The 20,356-nt window shown below is 51.4% G+C and overlaps 4 protein-coding genes across 4 annotated transcripts; 1 reads left to right on the top strand and 3 right to left on the bottom strand.

The window, feature by feature from the left end:
• Positions 1 to 25: 25 nt before the first annotated feature.
• Z518_10389 (L-aminoadipate-semialdehyde dehydrogenase) lies at positions 26 to 7,028 on the top strand (the record flags this gene model as incomplete). Its single annotated transcript, XM_013411932.1, has 8 exons — positions 26 to 949; positions 1,006 to 1,211; positions 1,271 to 1,703; positions 1,752 to 1,905; positions 3,311 to 3,506; positions 3,562 to 4,066; positions 4,135 to 5,191; positions 5,257 to 7,028. The coding sequence occupies 8 exons, from the start codon at positions 26 to 28 to the stop codon at positions 7,026 to 7,028; spliced, it is 5,247 nt and encodes a 1,748-aa protein (XP_013267386.1).
• A 1,716-nt stretch (positions 7,029 to 8,744) lies between these two features.
• Z518_10390 (isoleucine-tRNA ligase) lies at positions 8,745 to 11,855 on the bottom strand (the record flags this gene model as incomplete). The annotated part of the gene is made up of 1 exon (XM_013411933.1): positions 8,745 to 11,855. One exon carries the CDS (start codon positions 11,853 to 11,855, stop codon positions 8,745 to 8,747), a length of 3,111 nt encoding a protein of 1,036 aa, XP_013267387.1.
• A 398-nt stretch (positions 11,856 to 12,253) lies between these two features.
• Z518_10391 (uncharacterized protein) lies at positions 12,254 to 13,336 on the bottom strand (the record flags this gene model as incomplete). The annotated part of the gene is made up of 2 exons (XM_013411934.1): positions 12,254 to 12,317; positions 12,369 to 13,336. 2 exons carry the CDS (start codon positions 13,334 to 13,336, stop codon positions 12,254 to 12,256), a joined length of 1,032 nt encoding a protein of 343 aa, XP_013267388.1.
• A 549-nt stretch (positions 13,337 to 13,885) lies between these two features.
• On the bottom strand, positions 13,886 to 17,520 carry Z518_10392 (uncharacterized protein; the record flags this gene model as incomplete). The annotated part of the gene is made up of 2 exons (XM_013411935.1): positions 13,886 to 14,893; positions 14,944 to 17,520. The coding sequence occupies 2 exons, from the start codon at positions 17,518 to 17,520 to the stop codon at positions 13,886 to 13,888; spliced, it is 3,585 nt and encodes a 1,194-aa protein (XP_013267389.1).
• Positions 17,521 to 20,356: the final 2,836 nt, after the last annotated feature.

The following is a 20,356-nucleotide window of genomic DNA, read 5'->3' on the forward strand; positions in this document are numbered from 1 at the left end:
GATGCTTGTATCTCTTCCGACCAGCATGCTCTCCGCCGTACCACAGCAACTCACCCTAGACCGAGCCCAAAATCGTGTTGATGCTTGGATTGAGGACATGTTGATTGCACATTGTTTGCCAGTAAATGATCGCAGTTTCTACGTTCACACGTCACTGCAGCCTAAACCTATAAGTCCTTCACCTACGACGCACTCCCACTTATCTTCTCTACCTTCCGCAACACATCCGCCTAGTCGACGCGGCAAGAGAAAGAGATTTCGAAGTAAGGAACCGGATAGAGATCCCGCTTCGCCTGTGCCTCCTCCGTCTCCTCTAAATAAAGCTACACAGTGGCTTGGAAGGGCCCGCCGCAAGCAGTCTAGATATATTCCTCCTATGACACGCGCAGCTTCTGCAGCATTGCCCCGAGCAGGACCGAGTCAAGATCGTCAAGCAGAACCGAGCCAGAATCCTCAGACAGAACCCAGTCGAGATCAGGCAGAATCGAGTCGGGATCCTCAAGCGGAACCGAGTCAGGGCCCTCAAACAGAACTCAGTGGAAATCAGGCAGAACTAGGGCAGGATCCTGTAACGGAAGAGCATGGGACGAGCAGCTCGCTTTTCAACCAAGTTCATCTTCCACCCCCGTTCGACTCGACCGTTGTGTCCCATTTTGATGCCAATGCCACCTTTGTCTCAAGACCCAAGCCCCCGCCGGAATCCACTGCTGGGCAATCAGAGATCACTGCTAAGCAATCACACGGAACCAATCAAGAATCGCGGCCCCGCACAAAGGGTTCAAATGTGAGATCGAAGAGCCCTGTCAATTCAATGGCGGATTTGGCTTTTGCAGATAAAGAGATTCAAGCCAAGGAAATCGGCGACACATTGCCTGAGGACGTGAGAGAACTGCACGAGAGACTGAAGGTCTTGAATATTGGCGAGGGAATCATGCCATCGCTTATCATGGTAAGCACGCTTAGTGGACCAGCATAAGAACTCAGCTCCGGCCTAGTTGATATGAGGATGAAATCACTATCGCTGCAGGAAACAGGGAACTCTTGCGACCTTTCATGTTTGACGATGGAATAGCAGAAGAGCTTAATACGAGGGAGCAACTGCTGTATGAGCTGAAAGAGCTTGGCCAGATTCGAGATGAGTCTCGAGAGTGTGCAGAGGGATTTTCTCCCGAGCCAGCTTGGAACGAGGCAGTGCACTACCCGATCTTGAGGTTAGCCTGAAGAGTGTCGCTGGTGTGAGGTGCAAAAACGTGTACGGCTGCCGGCTCAGTCTCATCCTTGTGCAACGGCTGATATTGTCCAGCACCACTGCCCGCGTCGTGCGGAGCCTGGTTCCGCGTCACGTCAGCGGAGATATTATCGAGTCGAAAATTGTCGATTATACCATCAACCTTCAACCAACCGATGAGATGAGACAGATGATCCTGCGCCTGCTAGAAAGTCAACCTTATGATCTTCAGACCATCAACCAGACCATGTCCAACCATGTTCGGTATCTACCGATTGCGGTCAGCATCGAGACTAAGACGCTTGATGCTCCGGAGCAGGAGGCAAAGGTGCAGTTAGGGATGTGGGTGGCGGCACATTTTAACCGCCTGCGCCTGCTCTCTGACCAAACTACGGTCTTGCCGACACTTCCGCTTCTGTATATCTCCGGCAAATGGTGGTATCTGCTCTTTGCCTGCGATTGCCCTCAGCGTATTGTATGGCCCTTCTCAATGTCTTGGTCGCCCGCTTCTTACATTTGGCAGGAACTGCTTGGGGAGCTTCTCATTGGAGATACGAAATCTGTAGTGGGTTGTTACAAGTTGCTTGCTGCCCTTCGCTGCCTCGCGGAATGGGTGACGACGACCTTCAGAGAGTGGCTGGAAGTGAATGTGCTTCAACCCAACGCCATGTCAAGCAGTACGAAGGGAAAGACAGCTATGAGGGAGGTGTGAGGAGATGAAGGCCGCATGAGACGAGGAAGGGGGCCAGGAAGGAGGGGAAGGAATGCAGACGCCGGGAGGAATACGGGTTCGCAGATCGTATGAGAGTCACCTTATGAAAACCTGATCGCAGATTTCCTTGATTTCGTTTGTTGTCTCACTATTGCTTAAGGTCATTATTGCTTGTGCTCAGATTAGTCGATACAGATTCGCTCCTGTGATAGACATGAGGTCTTGGCAACCCCAAAGGCTAATAACAGATTAGGATTTCTGTCAGCCTTGTAAAGCCCAGTGGTCAAATTCTGCCTGTCGGGCCAACTGGTCGCCAGGTGAACAAGGGTCCAGCTTGTCTTATCTCGCTCAGAAATAATGCACATAAAAACAGACGAAATACTCGAATAGTTAGTTCTTCAGCTGACTCACAATATACATCTGACAATTTCCTGGGCCACACAAGTAAGTAGGCCAACAGCAAACCCACATACGATCGAACGGGTTCTCTTCAGGCTTAAACCGATTCCCTCTTTGTTTGCACTTTCGACACCAATTGCTAGATGGGATCATACCCCACTCGGACAAGGTATAGCCGGCCGTTCGTCTGCGGCGCATCTTTCTGTTACCGGACGACGTGGAGGCGCTCCTCTACCGGTGCCGTAGCATCGTGCTCGATTGTACGCAAAGCCCTCTCCCACTCCGGGGGTCCAAATAAATCGATGCGCCAAAAAATTGTGGCCTCCGAGGCGGCGCTTTTACCAAACACGGTGTTCGTGGGGGTATAGGCAGCCAAAGTGACAAAGGAAGAGTCAGTGATGGGAGGGTCAGTGGCAGACGGTGGCCGGGGAAGGGGTTTGGTAGGCTTGAAAGTATACAAAACACCAGGTGCATCATGTAAGGCAGGGTATGAGTACCCAGCGGCCTAAAGCGGAGGGAGAGGATGATGGAAGAGTGGTTCTTATAGCGACGTCAAAAGCGGCGGGCGGCCAAGACTGGAATCCCCCGGTGGGGGATGCTCTACCAGTTAGTCATCAGGCCTTGGCACTCAGCCGGCGACCGCACCTTCAGTTTTTTTCATCCTTTTCATTTTTCCTGTAGACTCTCTCCTGTAGACTTCTACAACGCTGCTACCTCTCAAGTTACTAGCTGGCTAGATTGCACATTGTTCTTGTTCACTCTTGGACAGATATTACCATTGCCAAAGGGGAAGGGCCAAGAAGAAGAGATTCAGGACCAACCGGCTTAACCTTGCACTGTTGTTGATGTTTTCTCTTCCAGATCCGACAATTGACCTCCATTGGGGCGACTATCATGGAGGTAGGATATAACGAAGCGTCTTCCCTATCATTTGGATTCAGCACCTCCTTACAATTTTTTTTTTCCTCTAGCCATCCATGAGATATTTGCGTCCAATGCCAAGCGGTTTCCAGAGAGGGAATGTGTAGTTGAAACCAGAGGGTCGCGAACCGTGCAGCGCACCTTCACGTACCGCCAGATCAATGAGAGCTCCAATCAGTTGGCACACCACTTCTTGACTCACGGGTGCGAAGTGGGAGATGTTGTCACGATATATGCTTATAGAGGGTGAGTTCTTCCTTCACTATCCTCCCTCTATTTTCAATCGCTGACGTCAAAGTAGGGTTGACCTTGTCGTTGCCTATATGGGTGCTCTTAAGGCGGGCGCGACTGTTAGTGTGCTGGATCCCCAGTACCCCCCCGAGCGCCAGAAAATTCTCTTGGATGTTGCGCGCCCGAGATTCCTCGTCTGCATTCAGAGGGCTAATGAGGAGTTCGGCAAGCCTTCTGATATTGTCATGGACTTCGTGGCGAACAATCTGAGCATCAAGACGACTGTTCCAGCTCTAGAGCTTTCCGACCGTGGGGAGCTCAGGGGCGGCAACGTGAACGGCTCAGATTGTCTCCAGGCCCAAGTCGATGACAAGGAGGACATCTCCGGTGTCTTGGTCGGCCCTGATTCTGTTCCCACTCTGAGTTTTACGAGCGGATCCGAGGGCAGGCCAAAGGGTGTCCAAGGACGCCATTTTTCATTGACATATTATTTCCCTTGGATGGCAGAGAGATTCGGTCTGTCGGAAGAGGATAAGTTCACCATGCTATCCGGCATTGCTCATGATCCCATTCAAGTAAGTCATTGTTGATCGGAGGAGCTCCAATATCATTCATGCGGAAGATCTGACGAATACAATCAAAGCGAGATATTTTCACCCCGCTTTTCCTAGGCGCCAAATTGGTTATCCCTCCGGCCGATGTCATCACGTACGAACTGCTTGCGGAGTGGATGAAAGAGCATAGCGTGACGGTGACACATCTGACTCCTGCCATGGGTCAGATTCTTGTCGGCGGCGCCACCATTCAATTCCCTTCGCTTCGAAATGCCTTCTTCGTTGGTGATCTCCTGATTAAGAAAGACTGCAGAAAGCTGCGCGACCTTGCACCTAATGCCACCGTTATAAACCTCTATGGGTCGACCGAGACGCAGCGTGCTGTGTCTTTCTTCGAGGTGCCGAGCAAGGCTCGCGACCCAGCCTTTCTGGAACATCTGCCGGATGTCATTCCGGTTGGCCAAGGAATGCTGGATGTCCAACTCTTAGTCGTCGATCGAGACGACGTGACCAGGCTCTGTGGGATAGGGGAGCAAGGGGAGCTCTTCCTTCGAGCAGGGGGACTTGCGGAAGGATATCTCGGGGACGACGATAAGACGGCGGAACTCAACAAGTCTAAGTTTCTGCCCAACTGGTTCGTCGATCCCGCCAAATGGATGCAGCAATACGCCCAGCAGGATGCTTTGGGAGCGCATGAGGCATGGAGAAAGCTTTACAAGGGACCACGAGATCGCATATATCGAACCGGTGATCTTGGTCGACTCCGTCCTGATGGAAGCGTCGAGTGCCTCGGCCGGGTTGATTTGCAGGTGAAGATCCGAGGCTTTCGAATCGAGCTGGGGGAGATCGACATGTACCTGTCACAGCACCCGTTCGTGCGCGAGAATGTCACTACAGTTCGAAGAGACAAGAACGAGGAGCAAACACTTGTCACCTATTTTGTCCCCGAGACCAAACGCTGGTTTCAATACATCCAGCAGCTGGAAGGGGGGAAAAAGATCGAGCCGGACTTGGGAGATGAGTCGATGTCTGCCATGCTGAGACGGTTCAAGTCGCTGTCCGAAGATTGCAAGAAGTTTCTGGCCACCAAGGTTCCCAAATACGCCCTCCCCAGCATCTTGATTCCTCTGGCTCGGATGCCCTTGAGTACGTAATCTCCGAGGCCCCCAATAAACAGATAGAATACTCTTGACTGACAGGACCACCTCCAGACCCGAATGGCAAGATTGACCGGCCTGCACTTCCCTTCCCCGACGCGTCGGATCTGGCTCTCCTGTCCCGGAGGAGAAGTTCATCCGCGGTTGCCAATATGACCGACACTCAGGCTCGACTAGCTAAGATATGGGCATCAATCCTGCCCAACCGCACCGCACGAATGTTCGTACCGGATTCCAACTTCTTTGATGAAGGCGGCCACTCCATCCTTGCACAACAGCTGTTTTTCCACCTTAGGAGAGAATGGAAGGGCATCGACTTACCCATGGGGGTAATATTCCAGTCCCAGACGCTCCATGCCCTTGCCGCAGAGATCGATCGTGCACAAGACCCTATTGGTCTCCGCCTCGACGCAATGCCCCTTCCCGGAGACGGGGCCGTTGAGGATGAGGCCTACGCGGCAGATGCGAGGGATCTTGTGCGTCACCTTCCCCAGTCCGTGCAGGGGCCCACAAGAGAATTGGACTATACAAGTACGTCTTCTACTGTGTTCCTAACCGGCGCCACAGGTTTCCTAGGCTCATATATCCTGCACGAACTCCTTGAGGGTCGTACCAGGGCGCGTGTCATAGCACACGTGCGTGCCAAGGACGCAGCAGCAGGCCTCGCTCGACTCGAGACCATAACCAAGGCATATGGGCTCTGGTCCCCAAGTTGGACACATACTTCCAGGCTCGAGGTCGTGGCTGGGGACATCTCCAAGCCCCAGCTGGGTCTGTCTCAGGAGATCTGGGATCGCCTCGCCGATGAAGTTGACGTCGTCGTCCACAACGGTGCCCAGGTAAATTGGATGTTGCCATATTCGAGCTTGCGGGCGGCCAACGTGCTGAGCACATTGGCTTGCATCCGACTCTGCACCACCAGGAAGCCCAAGCGGCTGACATTCGTCAGCTCCACCTCAACGCTGGACAACGAATACTATATCCAGCTCACGCGAAAGGTTGGAACTGCCGTGCTGGAGGCGGACGATCTGGAAGGTAGTCGCAAGGGTCTGGCCACTGGGTATGGGCAGTCCAAATGGGCAAGCGAGTTTCTCGTGCGTGAGGCTGGACGGCGTGGCATGGTGGGCGCGATCGTTCGCCCGGGGTACATCACGGGGGATCCGCGATCCGGCACCTCGGTAACGGACGACTTTTTGGTTCGACTGTGGAAAGGGTGTTTGCAGGTCGGGGCGCGTCCGGACATTGCCAACACGCTCAACGCCGTCCCCGTCACACAGGTCAGCCGCATTGTTGTTGCTGCGGCGTTCCATCTCCCTGCTGCTCTCGGGCAGTCCCTCGGCGTTGCTCAGGTGACTAGCCATCCGCGCCTGACGCTGAATGAGTGGATGGGTGCTCTGGAGTCGTACGGGTACCGCGTGCCGATGGTATCGTACCAGGACTGGTGCACGAGGGTCAACGAATACGTCAGTAGCGACAACGACGCCAACAAGGAGCAGTTTGCGCTGCTCCCACTGTTCCACTTCGTGGTGGGAGACCTGCCCGCGGACACCGTTGCTCCTGAGCTAGACGATGCAAACGCTGCGGCCGCGCTGAGGCACTACGACGTCACGGAAGTAGACACACCGGGTCAACCGGGTCAAAAAGATCCTCTCGCTGCCAATTCGGTAGGTGTGCAGACTCTGGGCATGTACCTGGCATACCTCGTTGCCGTGAGCTTCCAACCTGCGCCCCCGTTGAAGGGCGAGTTCAAGTTGCCGATTCGGGATGGGGCGAGGGTTCGGACATTGGCGGCTGGCCACCTTGGTGGCAGGTCTGCAAGGCCGTGAATGATGGAACGCAACAAAATGGCGTCATGACTGATATGCCCGCCCCGAGACACATGGTCAGGATCTCCCGGATAGGACGGCGAAGGTGACGGCAACGACGACGAAAAGTCACCCGCATTCGAGACTGTCTACGGGGAACGATTCTGGTGGCCACTTTCTCGTGGTTCTAGCACGGCATCAAGTCGATACTGCCTCTTTGAGTCAACATGTCATGACAGCAGACCCGATGGCTCGAAATTGGGTTTGTCCTGCCCATTGAGCCGACCGGCGTCAAGACCTGCAGGATAGAGAATTGCACACTTTCGGAAATGCGGCCCTCTGAAATGCTTGCGTTTGAATGAGCCGGGACAATGTGCATTGAGATGCTACACTTCTGCCACATGATGCTATGGGGAGACGAAGATTGCCAAATGATATCAGAGTATTCTGAGCCTCGGGCACCTTGATAAAGACAAGAAGCAAGTGGAAGGGACATAGGAACAATCCGATTTGAGAGATGGAACGACCTCCACTGTCTCATTTCACATCAGAATCAATGTGACAATTGGTTCCGCCCCATGTGGTCGTTGCAGGAAAGCTAGGGAAGGAATTTGTTGTCATCCCAGAGGCTACAGAGGCATCCGTAGGTATTTATTTGACTGTGCCAGGCTATATTGACAAAACCCAATACAAATATTGGAAGTTGCACCTCCACCAAAGAGATCGATCCGCTTAAAGACATGACTTGATCATGACGCACAAGTCCTCATGCGCTGCAGCATGGGAACACCAAAGAGAATTCGAAATCGAACGTCCCGCCTTAGGAGTGTTGAAAATGTTGTTTTGTTCGATCTCAGAGTGCCTTGGAGGGCTTCCATATATACACGTGACTCTAAATAGGCGCTAAACCTGATTTGGCGGACTCATGCAAGGCTAGGCCAAGCCTACCCCTGTAAAACTCCATGCTGGTAGTTACGGACTGCCTAGCTGCTATTTATCGAGTTGATAGCACTTTGATAGTAAGTCCCTCTATACATACTGATTCCGGGTATATTGGAAGGGGAGCCGGATTGGGATCCCCCAGCATCCCAAATGGATCCCATCGTCTAAAGTCGGCCAAAGTTGGTGTTTTGAATGAAGGGGAACATCAAGGTTCAGGGAGCAGAAGGTGAGCGGAGGGTGAGCAATGCGGCGAGTGGCTTAGTCATGACGGGAAGTTGGGCAACACCATCGCCGTGATCAGAGGCGAGGCTGGTCAGACAGGGCTATCCATAAAACATCACTTCATGACATCAAAAAAAGAACAAAGAACGAAGCAGCTATCAGTTTTCTGAAGAGTAGGGAGCGATCTTCGAGCACGACGACGTTGTCATGGGCGCAGATGATGATCGCGAGACCCACAACTCATACAGGCCATTTGGCGACTTTCTCATAGCTCTCGCCTCAAATTGTGTTAGTCATTTCAGAGCCCTTTACCCTGCATAATTCCCCGGAACGCAACATGTTGCTGATTGCATGTCAGGCTCTGAAGATCCCATGACCAGCAGCAATAATCGCTGTGGCGTTGAGATCGAACACACCAGAATTGACTTTCACGATTCCCCCACGCTTTACGATCGAAATCACATTTTCCATCTAAGCGCGGTACTCCGTGACAAATGAGTCCTCCAAGGAGGCTTTTTTTTTTTTCTTCCCCAGCCGAAGAGTATGAATCTGTATCGAGCTTTAAAATAAAATTCACATGAACAGGGGCATCTGATGTCCAGATTGGTGCAGAGGTATCCGATGTCCGGTAGCCCAGTTTACTCGAAATTCTTCAACAGCATTTGTACATCGACCACAAAGGGAAAGTTGTTCTTCGTCTTTTGACCCCGAATTGTTCTTGGATCCTCGAGGCTCAACCACATATCTCCAGCATCGAGCGCATTTGTCACCTCGAGGACTTTGGACAACAGCGAGTCCGATTGTCTGCCCTTCCGACGTTTTGATCTCGCTTGAGAGCGTCCATACTCGAGAGGAGTCGGAAGTTGAGTGAGCTGAGATGACTTCTTCAATATTGTCGTGTTTGATAATTTCCACGGCGGACACAACTAGAACTTCAGTCAGTGTGTCAATGGGGATGCTCGGCAAATCAATGCCGCTCTGTATATGGATTGTGACATCCGACGCCAGTGATTGACCCATAAACTTCCTTGTCCGAGCCGCTTCCTGCGCAGCTTTGACACTCGAGTTGATAGCCATGAGAGATGGAAAGACAGCTTTCAGAGTTGGATCATACCATTCTTCGGGCACCGATGTCCATATTCGCCGTAATGGGTGTTCAAGTGTCGCTTTGTAGGTCTCCGGACTATGCTCCCAGCTTTCTTCGACCAGTAACGGCGTCATTGGTGCCAACATGTTCTGTAACTGGTACAAAATGTGATGTAATGCTGTTTGGGCACTGAGACGCCTCTGGCTTGACGGCCCGTCACAATATATGACATCCTTAATTGCCTCGAAGTAGAAACTAGACAATTCATTCGCTACCCAGCGATAGATGGCGGAAGCCGCCTTGTGGAACTCGAGATCCGAATATGCCTTTCGTACAGAGCTGCAAACGTCGTGGAGATGAAGCATTGCAATCTGATCAAGCCGAGACATCTTCTCGTACGGCACCAGCATCTGAGGATCAGAGTCTGCCAGCATACCCAATAACATTTTCATTGTCAAGCGATACTTATCGAGTGCATGGTGAACGGAAATCACGACTTTTTCGCTGATCGCCACGTCCTTCGTCCACTCGCTGCTTGCAACCCACAATCTCAGCGCGTCAGGCCCGAGAGGATGCACTTCGCGTTTCGACTTTGTTTTCGTTGGCGCCGGAGGGCCCAATCCCGCGATGATCTCGCTGGGTGCAATGACATTGCCAAGAGACTTGCTCATTTTCTTGCCTTGCGCGTCTAAGGTAAATCCATGAGTCGCGAGAGTGCGGAATGGTGCATGAACTTGGAATGAAGCAGGGGAATCCGACACTGCAGTCGGTGGAAGCGATTTTTGATATGCAACGTTGGTCAGCAGGCTCGATTGGAACCAGCCTCTGTGTTGGTCAGTTCCTTCGACGTATATGTCGGCCAGAGGTGCCGATTGGGCCTGAGACGGCGCGGACGTTGAACTATTGCTGCTGAGAATCGATGTCCAGCTTGTGCCACTGTCGAACCAGACGTCCATTGTATCCGCGCCACGACAATATTCCGAAGAAGGTGAAGGTAAGCCTGGAACGATCCAACCGGGGTCGTCAGGTTCGTCGGACCACCAGGCATCGATCCCGCGCTCTCTGATGACACCAATGATATGGCTGATACTCTCCGGCGTCAGGACGGCCTCTCCCGTTCTCTTGTGGTGAATTGCGGGGATTGGTACTCCCCAAGCCCGCTGTCGAGAGATGCACCATTCAGTCCTATTCTCCACAAAACTACGGAGACGACCATTGCCTGTCTTCGGTAAAAATTTCACAGTGTCGAGAGCCTGGAGAGTGTCATTCCTGATCTTGGAGATGTCGGCAAACCATTGAGCTGTCGCACGGATGATGACGGGCTCCTTGGTCCTCCAATCGACTGGGTACTTGTGGCGATAGAGGTGTTGGTGGACCAGCAGGTCCTTCGTTTGCAGCATTTCCATAACTGTTTTGTTGCCCTCTTCGAAGACGTACTGTCCCTCAAGGAGGCCAGGGTCGGGCGGAGATGCGGTACTGTCGAATCGGCCAAGGCTGTCCACCGGAGCCTTCACGGAAATACTCGAGGCTTTGATCAACGGCTGCAAGGCTTCGTAATCTTCCATGCCATGGCCCGGGGCACAATGAACAAGTCCAGTCCCGCTCTCCGCTGACACAAAGTCCGCATGAATGAACGGTCTCTTCGCGGCTCCCTTTCCAAATTGCGGCAAGCCCGAGTAGGTGCTGCGCAGCAGTTTGTCCGTGGGTATGCTGTCCAAGACGACTTCTAGCGGCTCCCCAATCGTTTCCGCCAAATACTGAAGCCGGGGTTGAGCCACAATCAAAAGACCATGGTGGTCTGATCTGACGAGACAGTATTGCAGTGAGGAATTGACGGCGATTGCTTGATTCGCGGGAAGCGTCCAAGGCGTGGTAGTCCATATCAGCGCATGAACCGGGCCATCTGCAAACGGGGCAAAACTATCCAACGGAAATTTCACCAGAGCCGCGTTGGAGACATGATCATCCTGATACTCCAGCTCCGCTTCCGCAAGAGCGGTGCCTGAGGACGGCGACCAGAATACAGGCTTATGCCTCCGGTATATCAATCCGTGTTGCGCCATCGCCTGAAATACGGACAATTGCCGCAGTTCGAAATCTTTTTGCATGGTTGTCCAGTGATTTGCCCAATCTCCCATCACGGCCCAAGAACGAAAGCCGGCCATCTGCTTTTCCACTGTCTTGGACGCAAACTTCCTGGCTGCTTTTCGAATCGCACCCGGATCGACTCCTTGTCCACGATCCCAACCATTTTGTTCCAGAGCTTTCAACTCGATCGGCAGCCCGTGGCAATCCCAACCAGGTACATAGTCTACTCTCTTGCCCTCTAGAAGCCTCGAGCGGCAAATAATATCCTTGATGATCTTGTTGAGAGCGTGCCCAACATGGAGGTCCCCGTTCGCGTAAGGAGGGCCATCGTGGAGGACGAAGGTATTTGAAGCAGGCCTCTCACGGCGCTGCCAGGCGTAGAGGTCGTCTGTACATTTCGGAAGGTATTTCGCTATGTCTGCGGGCCGGGGTCGGGGTGGAAAAGTCGCAGCGGGAAGACGGAGCGTGCTCTTCAGAAACTTGGCTGCATCTTTCGCAGCTTGTGTCATATCCCCTTAGCACCATTCCAACGGGCCACTATCGTCTCACGAGGCTGATGGCGGCCCAAATTAAATCTGATCGACCGCAATTAGAAGCTCTGTTGAAGCTGCATTTTGACACGTTCGGGAAAAATAGTTTCGTCGTGAACGTTGGACTTACAGTGGAGCGCAGCGCCGCGAGCTCCCTTTTCTACTCCTGGAACAATCACTTTCCTACAATACTAAAAAATCCTCAGTAAGTCCTGGTAATCTTCCAGCTACGGGAAAAAGAAATGTAGGAATTCTAAATATTTGAAATCCAGTCCGATAATTTTCTCATAAATCAGAGCGACAACCCAACGCCGTACGCGGTCGCTAGTATCATAATCCCCAAATGCACGATGCAAAGGCCACCTCAAGACCAAAATTCATCGAGTGGGACCGATGGACTTGATCAAGCCGCTCGTGGGGGAAACTCTCGATGCCCATTCTCTGCATGATGTTAGCATATGTGTCAATACAGTCATTCTGAACTATGCTCACGTCCAGCTTCCGTCATAGAGCCTTCGATCATGATCGGATCCGAATTCGGCCTCTTTGAGAGCAGCTTCAATTATTGCTGCCGTCACACCAGTACCGCAAGTGGCGATGAATGGTTTTGTTGAGTCAAGCTTTTTTAACTCAAAAATTTTCTTCAATTCTTCGCGAGGTAACAGGGCCTTGGTTTCGGGATCAAGAAGTTCTTGAAATGGAAGATTCATGGAACCTGGCATATGTCCTGATTTCAAGCCAGGTCTTGGTTCTGGCTCAGTGCCCTCCCACCGACCTTGGGATCGGGCATCGAGTATTTGGATTTCTTCGGAGCCCTCTTTGCCATAATCATAGCCGATGGTTTTCATTTCGGCAAACTTCACCACCATGTCGGTGTTGTAACTTGGTACAGGATATTTCGTAATATTGGGCACTTTTGGAGGTCCGGTCTCTACAGGATAACCTTCTTTGACCCAGATGCGAAAGTTATTGAGCACGTGGACCTTGGGATGGCCATAAACCCGCATTGTCCATGCGACTCGAGGGGCGGAAAATAATCCAAGCTCTTCGGTGTCATAGATGACCAACTCGTCCTCTTTCCTGACTCCAAGTTTGCCCATGGCGTCTGCGAACACATCGCAGGTCGGCAGCATGTGGGGGAAATCCGACTCTCGGTCTTTTATTTCATCAATGTCGAAGAAACGTGCAGTGGGTATTCTTTTCTTTCTGAAAGCCTCGAGGCCAGTTCTTTTTTGGGTATCGTTGGGCATGAACCATGCCGCACAGATAGGGATGACTTTGGGTGCGGTAGATATTGCGGTAGGAGCATTTTTGCTCAGGGCGTCATCGACTTCTTTAGGAGTAACAACGTAGGACGAAAACTCATGACGCTGAAGAACTGACATACATTGAAATCGGGGGCGAACCGGGCGAAGAGCTCCCGAACGCCAGAGGCGTGATGAAGGCATGACGGACGGCATGTTGGAGATGATCAGCTTGTCATAACGTCGTGTCACCCTGACAGGTCGGACCGTGGATCATGGTTTGATGCAGCTGGGTCGCGACATTTGAAGAATATTGAGTGGGCATGAAGATGAGAATCAATCAAGATCTCTCGCTGACTATCTAGCACGCGAGCTTGGAGCTTCGAAAGGATGGTCAATGCTATGTACTCCATATCTGACGTAGCGGGGCAAAAGCAATTCCGAGTCGCCCGAAAAGATCCGTTGAGCCCATCCCAAGCAAAATATTGTCAAGGCTTTCCGAAGGCGGACTCCATCGCATCATTTGCAATCAATCTATTCATTATTTATCAAAACAACTTAGACCTCCCCATGACCTGGCTCGAAAAACGCTCTTTCAGACCATAACCTCTACTCGCTCGTCAGTAACCCTGTTCCGGTATCGGAATTCAACATCCTGCCAAAGACTTGTGCACGACCAACAAAACGGGTATCACATCTTCTCAGCATCTGAACAGAACACATCGAACGCAAACGCAATTCAAAGCCTCTAACACCTTTGGTCCACTATTCCGGCGGACTGCTTCTTGGTCTCCTACCTCCTCCCATCGGACCCACGCTCTGGGAGAAATTCTCCACTCCAACGCCCGTCCCCAAACCTGTGACATGATTCTTCGTCCGACCTTGCTTTCCGGGCAACTTGCTCTCCACCACCGCATTAGCGGTAGCGTGTCTCTTTAACGGCGGCGGCCCGCTAGCACTGCCGACGCTCTTACTGAAGTCCAAGAGAACAGGTCGACCGCTTGTAGAACTCGCTGAGTGGGAAGCCGGTCTGTTGATGACATTGATGTCGATTTCTTTCAAGCTGGCTTTAACTTCGTCAAGTGGGATCGTGGTTGTAGTCGTCTGAGTGGTGATAGGTGGTTGGTTGTTCGGTACTTCGGCATCGGTGAAGACCTTGGTCTTACTTGGACTTGAGACCTTCGACGGTGAAGCAGGTTCTTTTCGATGAGATGCCTGCTTGCGCGGTGATCGAGTAGATGCGCTGCTCGTCGAAGGCATTTGGGCCACCATGGCAGGATCGGGTAAGCCCCTAAGCCTGGCGATAATAGACCCATGATCCTCCGTCCGCGACAGCTCAGAAGGATAATTCCATTCCTTCTTTTGAGGAGTCTCTCCGGTTGGTGTGTACTCAGCCAAGGAGGCATTTGACAGTTCTGCTTTCAATTCTTGAAGAGGCGCGCAAGTGTCCTCGTTCAAGGAGCTCGCCAAACCCTCGACCTCTGTGATTCCTGCCTTCTGTTCGGTCCCAAAGTTTTCGAGTGACACCCTGAACTCTTCCGATTTTTTCACGAGTTCGGTAAATCCATCTTGAACTTGAGAGCTGACCTTGTGCAGACTGTGCACTCGTTCATCGTGATGAGTATCGTTGTGCGCTCTTGCTCTCGTGACAAATTCGTCCAAGGCCGCCATCTGGGTGGCCATCTGCCTAAGCTGTGCATCGACGATCTTGGTAGTTTCCTCATGGACGGCTTTGGTAGATTTCTGGATCGCGGTGTTTCGTGCGTTAATTGCCTATCGACGGTTAGCATGGCAGGTGAGCCGGGAAATCGCAGGGAACGTACGGTCCAGTCTCCCTTCATTTTCCCTTTCAGATCATCCTTTGAATGTACCACCTTCGTCATTAACTCGCTCTCTTGAGCCATCCATTTGTCCATGCCATCACGATAAGTTTTGTCGGCGGTTTCGAACTGCTCTGTAGCCTCAACAATGTGTGACTGAGTGCTAATCAACCTGTTGGAGAGTCTCTCCTGTTGCTGATTCGAAGACGAATCAATCAGCCGGGAAATTTGCGCTTTCAACTTTTCTTTCTCCTCTTCCGCAGCTCTTTTTTCTTCTTCTCGGATAGTTTGAAGCTGAATGGAAGCTGCTAACGTTGCCTCGATATTCGCATGATGTGCTTCCAACAGCGCCTGTCTCAAATCATCGGATTCCTCTCGTTGTGCTGTGAGCCGCTGGGTAAGATCATCCAACATTGCTTTGAAATCCTTTCCGAGGACACTGTATGATGAATGCAGTTGTGTGTGAAATTGTTCCAATTCTGAGATCACTTCCGCAGAAATCTTCGCGGCCGCTTGAGAGAGACCCTGAAGACCCTCGCTGACTTTGTCCTCGACATCGTCCCGAAGACCTTTGATCTCGTCGAGGACGTCGTTCACGGCATCTCTGGCCTCAGAAGACTGATGCTCGACGGCAGAGACATTCTCGGCCAATTCAGACGCCTTTGAGAGAACCAGCTGGGCTGAATTTTCGAGACGCGAATTTTCGGCCGCGAGAAATGTCTCGATTCGCGTTGAGCTTGCTGCAATCAATTCTGAATGGACCGCTTGGAAACTTTCAATGCGAGCATCAATGAGATCAGAGACTTCTGATACTCGATGGACGGAAGTCTTCCAGCATTCACGATTTTGAGCATGGAGGTCAGAGCGACGTCTCAGTTTTGCATGCAGACCATTGATATCGTTCACAGACTTGCCCATAGTCGACACCAATTCTGTGCCGATGCCAAATAATTTCTCTTCGGTAGCTTCATGTGCTTCACGCAGAGCAGTCTCTTCAGTCAGAGTGTTCTGGGTATCCGCCAGCACCGCCTCCGTTTTGACCAGGACATCCTTCGTACTGTCCAGGGCCGTCCGAGTGGCCTCATGGTCTCTCTTCAGCATGGTAAAATTATTCGTCAAACTGAACAATTCTTGAACTTTGTTTCGTAAGCTGACTTCCATCGTTTCAATTCTAGCCTTCTGTTCCTCGCTCAGTATTCTTCTTGACTCACTCTCGACCGTAATTTCTTCGTATTGCTCATTTGTGAGATACACTCCGTTGCGTTGTCGTGTGGCAATCAACTCACTCTTCAATTTTTCTATTTCGGCTGTGAATTCTTTCAGCAAGGTCTTCTTGGAGATCATTGAATTGACCTGAGGCTTGTTCCGGATGTTCTTTGCACGGAATGCATAATCCAGGGTCGAGATCGTTTCTTCCAGATTGCTTTTGGCTGGAGATACCGTTGCAATAATGCAGGTCTTGGTTCGTCCACCCAATGAGTCTTGCAAGAGCCTTGTGAGCTTAGATTCGCGATAGGGAATGTGCGAACTCTTGTCCACAAGAGCATTGATCACTCGACCCAGCGTCAACAAGCTCTTGTTGATCAGTCCCGCTTCTGCTGCTCTTTTGTTCTCGGCCCCACTTCGTTGGATGTTTTCGCTACCCGCCAGATCGACCAGGTTGAGTTTTCCTGAGCAGATGTAATCTTCACCAGCTTCATTCGCTTTCTTGACATATGTCGTTATGGTAAACACGGTATGGCTTCGTGAACTGAGATCGTTGCATTTTGTCGCCGCAACTTGTCGCCTGTAACTACCTTCCCGGAGGAGTTTGATCCCGGCCGCTGCCGACTTGATGTGCGACTCTTCCATTCCTTGAACCAAAGTGGCCGAATGACTTTTCTTGTTCGAATCATCATAGATTTTGAGTTTGACGCCGTCGTCTGTGGATAACAGATCCCGTAGCTCCTCATTGTACAATTCGATGAATGAGCATTTCACCGAACATTCCACTTCGTCTGCCTCCAGTTTTTGGAAGAGTGAGTAAAGGACTCGGGGGATAATGCCCGCCGCATCAGAGAGGAGTCCTAGTGTGTCCGTCATATCACCGGACATGGTGTATGTTTTCCCCGTGCCTGTTTGCCCATATGCAAATATGGTACAATTGTAGCCGGTCAACATTTCGCTTAATATGGGTGCCACAACATCATCAAATATGATTCCCTGGTCGGCCGCCGGGGAGAAGACTTTGTCAAAATGGTAGGTCTTGTTGCTAATCGCATTGGGTCCCATAGAGAGTTCCACATTCTTGCCCTTGACACCATTTGTTGACACCACAACGCCGCTGTTTTCTCGTACCTCTCGCTCGCTGCGGCCTCGACATCGAACCACCACATGGATATTTGTCTCTTCACCGTGATCTTGGTCAAATTCCCTCTCTTTTCTTTTTGTTCCGGCGCTGGTGGTACTGCTAGATATATTCGACTCCGCCGGAGAGGGAGCGCGACCGGTCATCGAAGCATATTGGGTAGCATTTGGTCGGGGCGGCGGGCGCATCGAACCTCTCGTTGACACATTGGGCGGACGGTGTGATCCCACCATTTTGGATGCGTTTGAGTTGATGTTCGAGGTTGAAAGGTAATTGTTTGACAACCAGACACCGTAAGCTGTGCTGCATGAATTCAGGGATAAGCAAGGGACAAGGGGTTTAAGGAATATGCGGTAAAGTCAAGATACACAATGTTGGGCCCTTTCCACAGCGTTGATCGAAAGCAGAGAGAAAGTAAACAATGCCGAGACGCTAATCGATTACGTATACGGTGAAGTGTTGAGACTACTGACGCAGCTTGAATTTCCCCTTTCCTCCCAGCCTTTGACGTCGCTATAAAAATCGCTCTCCCGTCCTCCTGACGTCGACCTCCATATCATCCTCATCTCTCTTCATCCTGGGGTACCTGGCATTTCTGCCCCGCCTTACATGATCAGCCGGCGCCCTACATTCTCAGGCCTCCTTCCACTCCGCCCTTCCGCGGCCCTCCAGACCCTTAGGAAATTGTTGAACGGTCGGACAGTAGCAAGAGCACTTTTACCGGGGATAGGGGTAGGAATAGGAGAAGAAAGGGGGTCAACAAAATCTGTAAAATATACTGTAGGGTGTAAAACCACCTAGCGAAGCGCTAGGTGCATTTCAGCGCCAAGCCATTCGCTAACGTTATTGGTCTGTATTTTGGGGGCTAGCCCCCAAACCCCCGGCCTCGCTGCGCTCGATACATCACGTGATTGAGCGGCCACATTGGTATTGGCAATTCTTGGCAGCGCACACACGCGGCCCTACAACGATTCACGTGATTGGCCGGCCCTCGGGATCTGGGAAAATCTGCAATCCGGCAACTACCAAATCCTTTGCATTGGCTGGCCCATCGGATCCAGTCCACGGCCCATCCGCAGTCCGGAAAATCTATAATCCGAGTATTACCTAATCCTTCACTCTGATTGGACGACCCCATCGGATCCAATCTACGGACCACTTTCCGGGGGACGATTATTAGAAGAAATCGACGGGGAAAATTCATTAGTTACATACAAGGGAGAAGAGTATTTACTATCGGAACACGAAGGTCATTTCTATTTCAGCTTGATACTGGTTGTGTGGGAGTAGGGCCAACCTCGCTGTCGATGGCTCATTTTTCTTGACAGCCAACACAATACTCAAGTCAATGCTGTTCCAGTGCGCGGTGAAATTGCTTAAGGTACTGCCAATCAGTATCGGTTAATGCAGGATCTGTCTGCCACTCCGGATCGTCGAGGTCGAGAGGCGGATCAGGAAGTTGGAGACTAGACACTTGGGTCGAAGAGCGACGTTGAGAATCAAAGAGCCGGATTTTGGATTAGCCAATCAGCATCGCGGCTTTCGCGACTTCTTGTCGAGTTTTGCAGTTAATACCTAGCTACGCTTACGCTCTGCTAGGATAAATATCAGCAACCCGGCAGGACCAGTCGCTAAAGAGCAGAGCATTGCATTCAATTCATATTCTCTTGGCATTCATTGTTTGACAGAAATCTATAGCGCTTTTGTTGTCCTCAATAAGCTCCTAAGCGAACCCTCGGCAAGGATGGTACTTCCGTTACCCCGAACAAGCCTTTAGAAGAACCCTGAGAAAGTAATGACGCTTCCGTTGTCCTGTATGCTGTACAACAGTGAAGCACATAGCCCGAACCACCATTAGCCGTTGCCAGTCCCACAATGTGTTCCCTTGATCCTGCCATAACCCTTGCTACCCCCCTACCTAACGCTCTCCCAGAAGGAATCCGCCCAGTCGGCAAGATCCGCGACATCAAAGACGACGTCGCCTTCTGGCGGTACAGCGGCCCGGAGGAGGATTTTGTGAAATTCGAGAATCAGAGCCGCTCCAGCAACGTCATAGGCTGACGCAGTGCCTGGCTGAACGGTGACAATTGGCTGACCGATGGTATTCGAGTGAGCAGTAGGACCTAGTTGTGGAGTGGGATTTTGGGTGATAGTAAGCTCTTGGACTTTTGTCGGAATTGGAGCGTTGGGATTTGGGTGGCTTCCGGTAGCTGGTCTATGTGCAGGAGGCCGAGAAGGGCACCACTTTTCGACTATTAGCGTCTTCTGTGCTAGCTTTATTGAGATGATGATGACAATCTTGACATCTCCTCCAGAGTTAGCAATCCACCATTCTGCGTCACGTCTCAGACGAGTAAGCGCTTCAGAGAGTCCAGACTCAAAAACAATTGTTGGCCAGTCAGATTTCTTTCCTCGGGTCGGGACGGGGCGGAATCCCATATCACCCTCTTTAGAGGGATTAGGGAGTTTGTACGTTGTCCCGCCAATAGGACATAAGCACTTTTCTGGGAGGCCCATTCTGACAAATGCGTTATTGAGTTTCAGGGCTAGTCTGAGGTGCGCAACTTCATGTTCCGCTGAGGGCATCAGCTTGATAACTAATAGATTGTTATCCGCGTAATGGCTCATCCGAGTGTGCTTCCCTATGCTGGCGTGTTGATGGTCAATTTTTTCAAGCTGGCCTTTTGTGACACCCCTGAAAACAAGGTACTGCCGATTCGTGCGACCGTCCATCAACGCAGCAGACTGCGAGTCGACACGTTCTTTTAGGTCTCGGATCCCTTTGTACGTATACATACGAGCGTCTTCCAATCCCTCTAAGGGCGATATCTCCGGTGCCGAACTCTCCACTGTCGTAGTCTCTTTTGATGTAGTTGAGCTTGAGGATGACCTTGACATGGGTGTACATGTAAGTGCCCCATCGCTGGGTCCGCAAATTGTACTCATGTTGAGGTTCGAAGGCCGGAAGGAGCAATGTTGAAGGAGCTGTTGGATAGAGATGAGAGGTCTCCATAGGCGACGACGTTACAGACGGTTGCTCTGTGCAACGATGTAGCATTTGTGTGTCTA

This window comes from Rhinocladiella mackenziei (assembly GCF_000835555.1).
Source record: "Rhinocladiella mackenziei CBS 650.93 unplaced genomic scaffold supercont1.9, whole genome shotgun sequence".
Classification (NCBI taxonomy): domain Eukaryota; kingdom Fungi; phylum Ascomycota; class Eurotiomycetes; order Chaetothyriales; family Herpotrichiellaceae; genus Rhinocladiella; species Rhinocladiella mackenziei.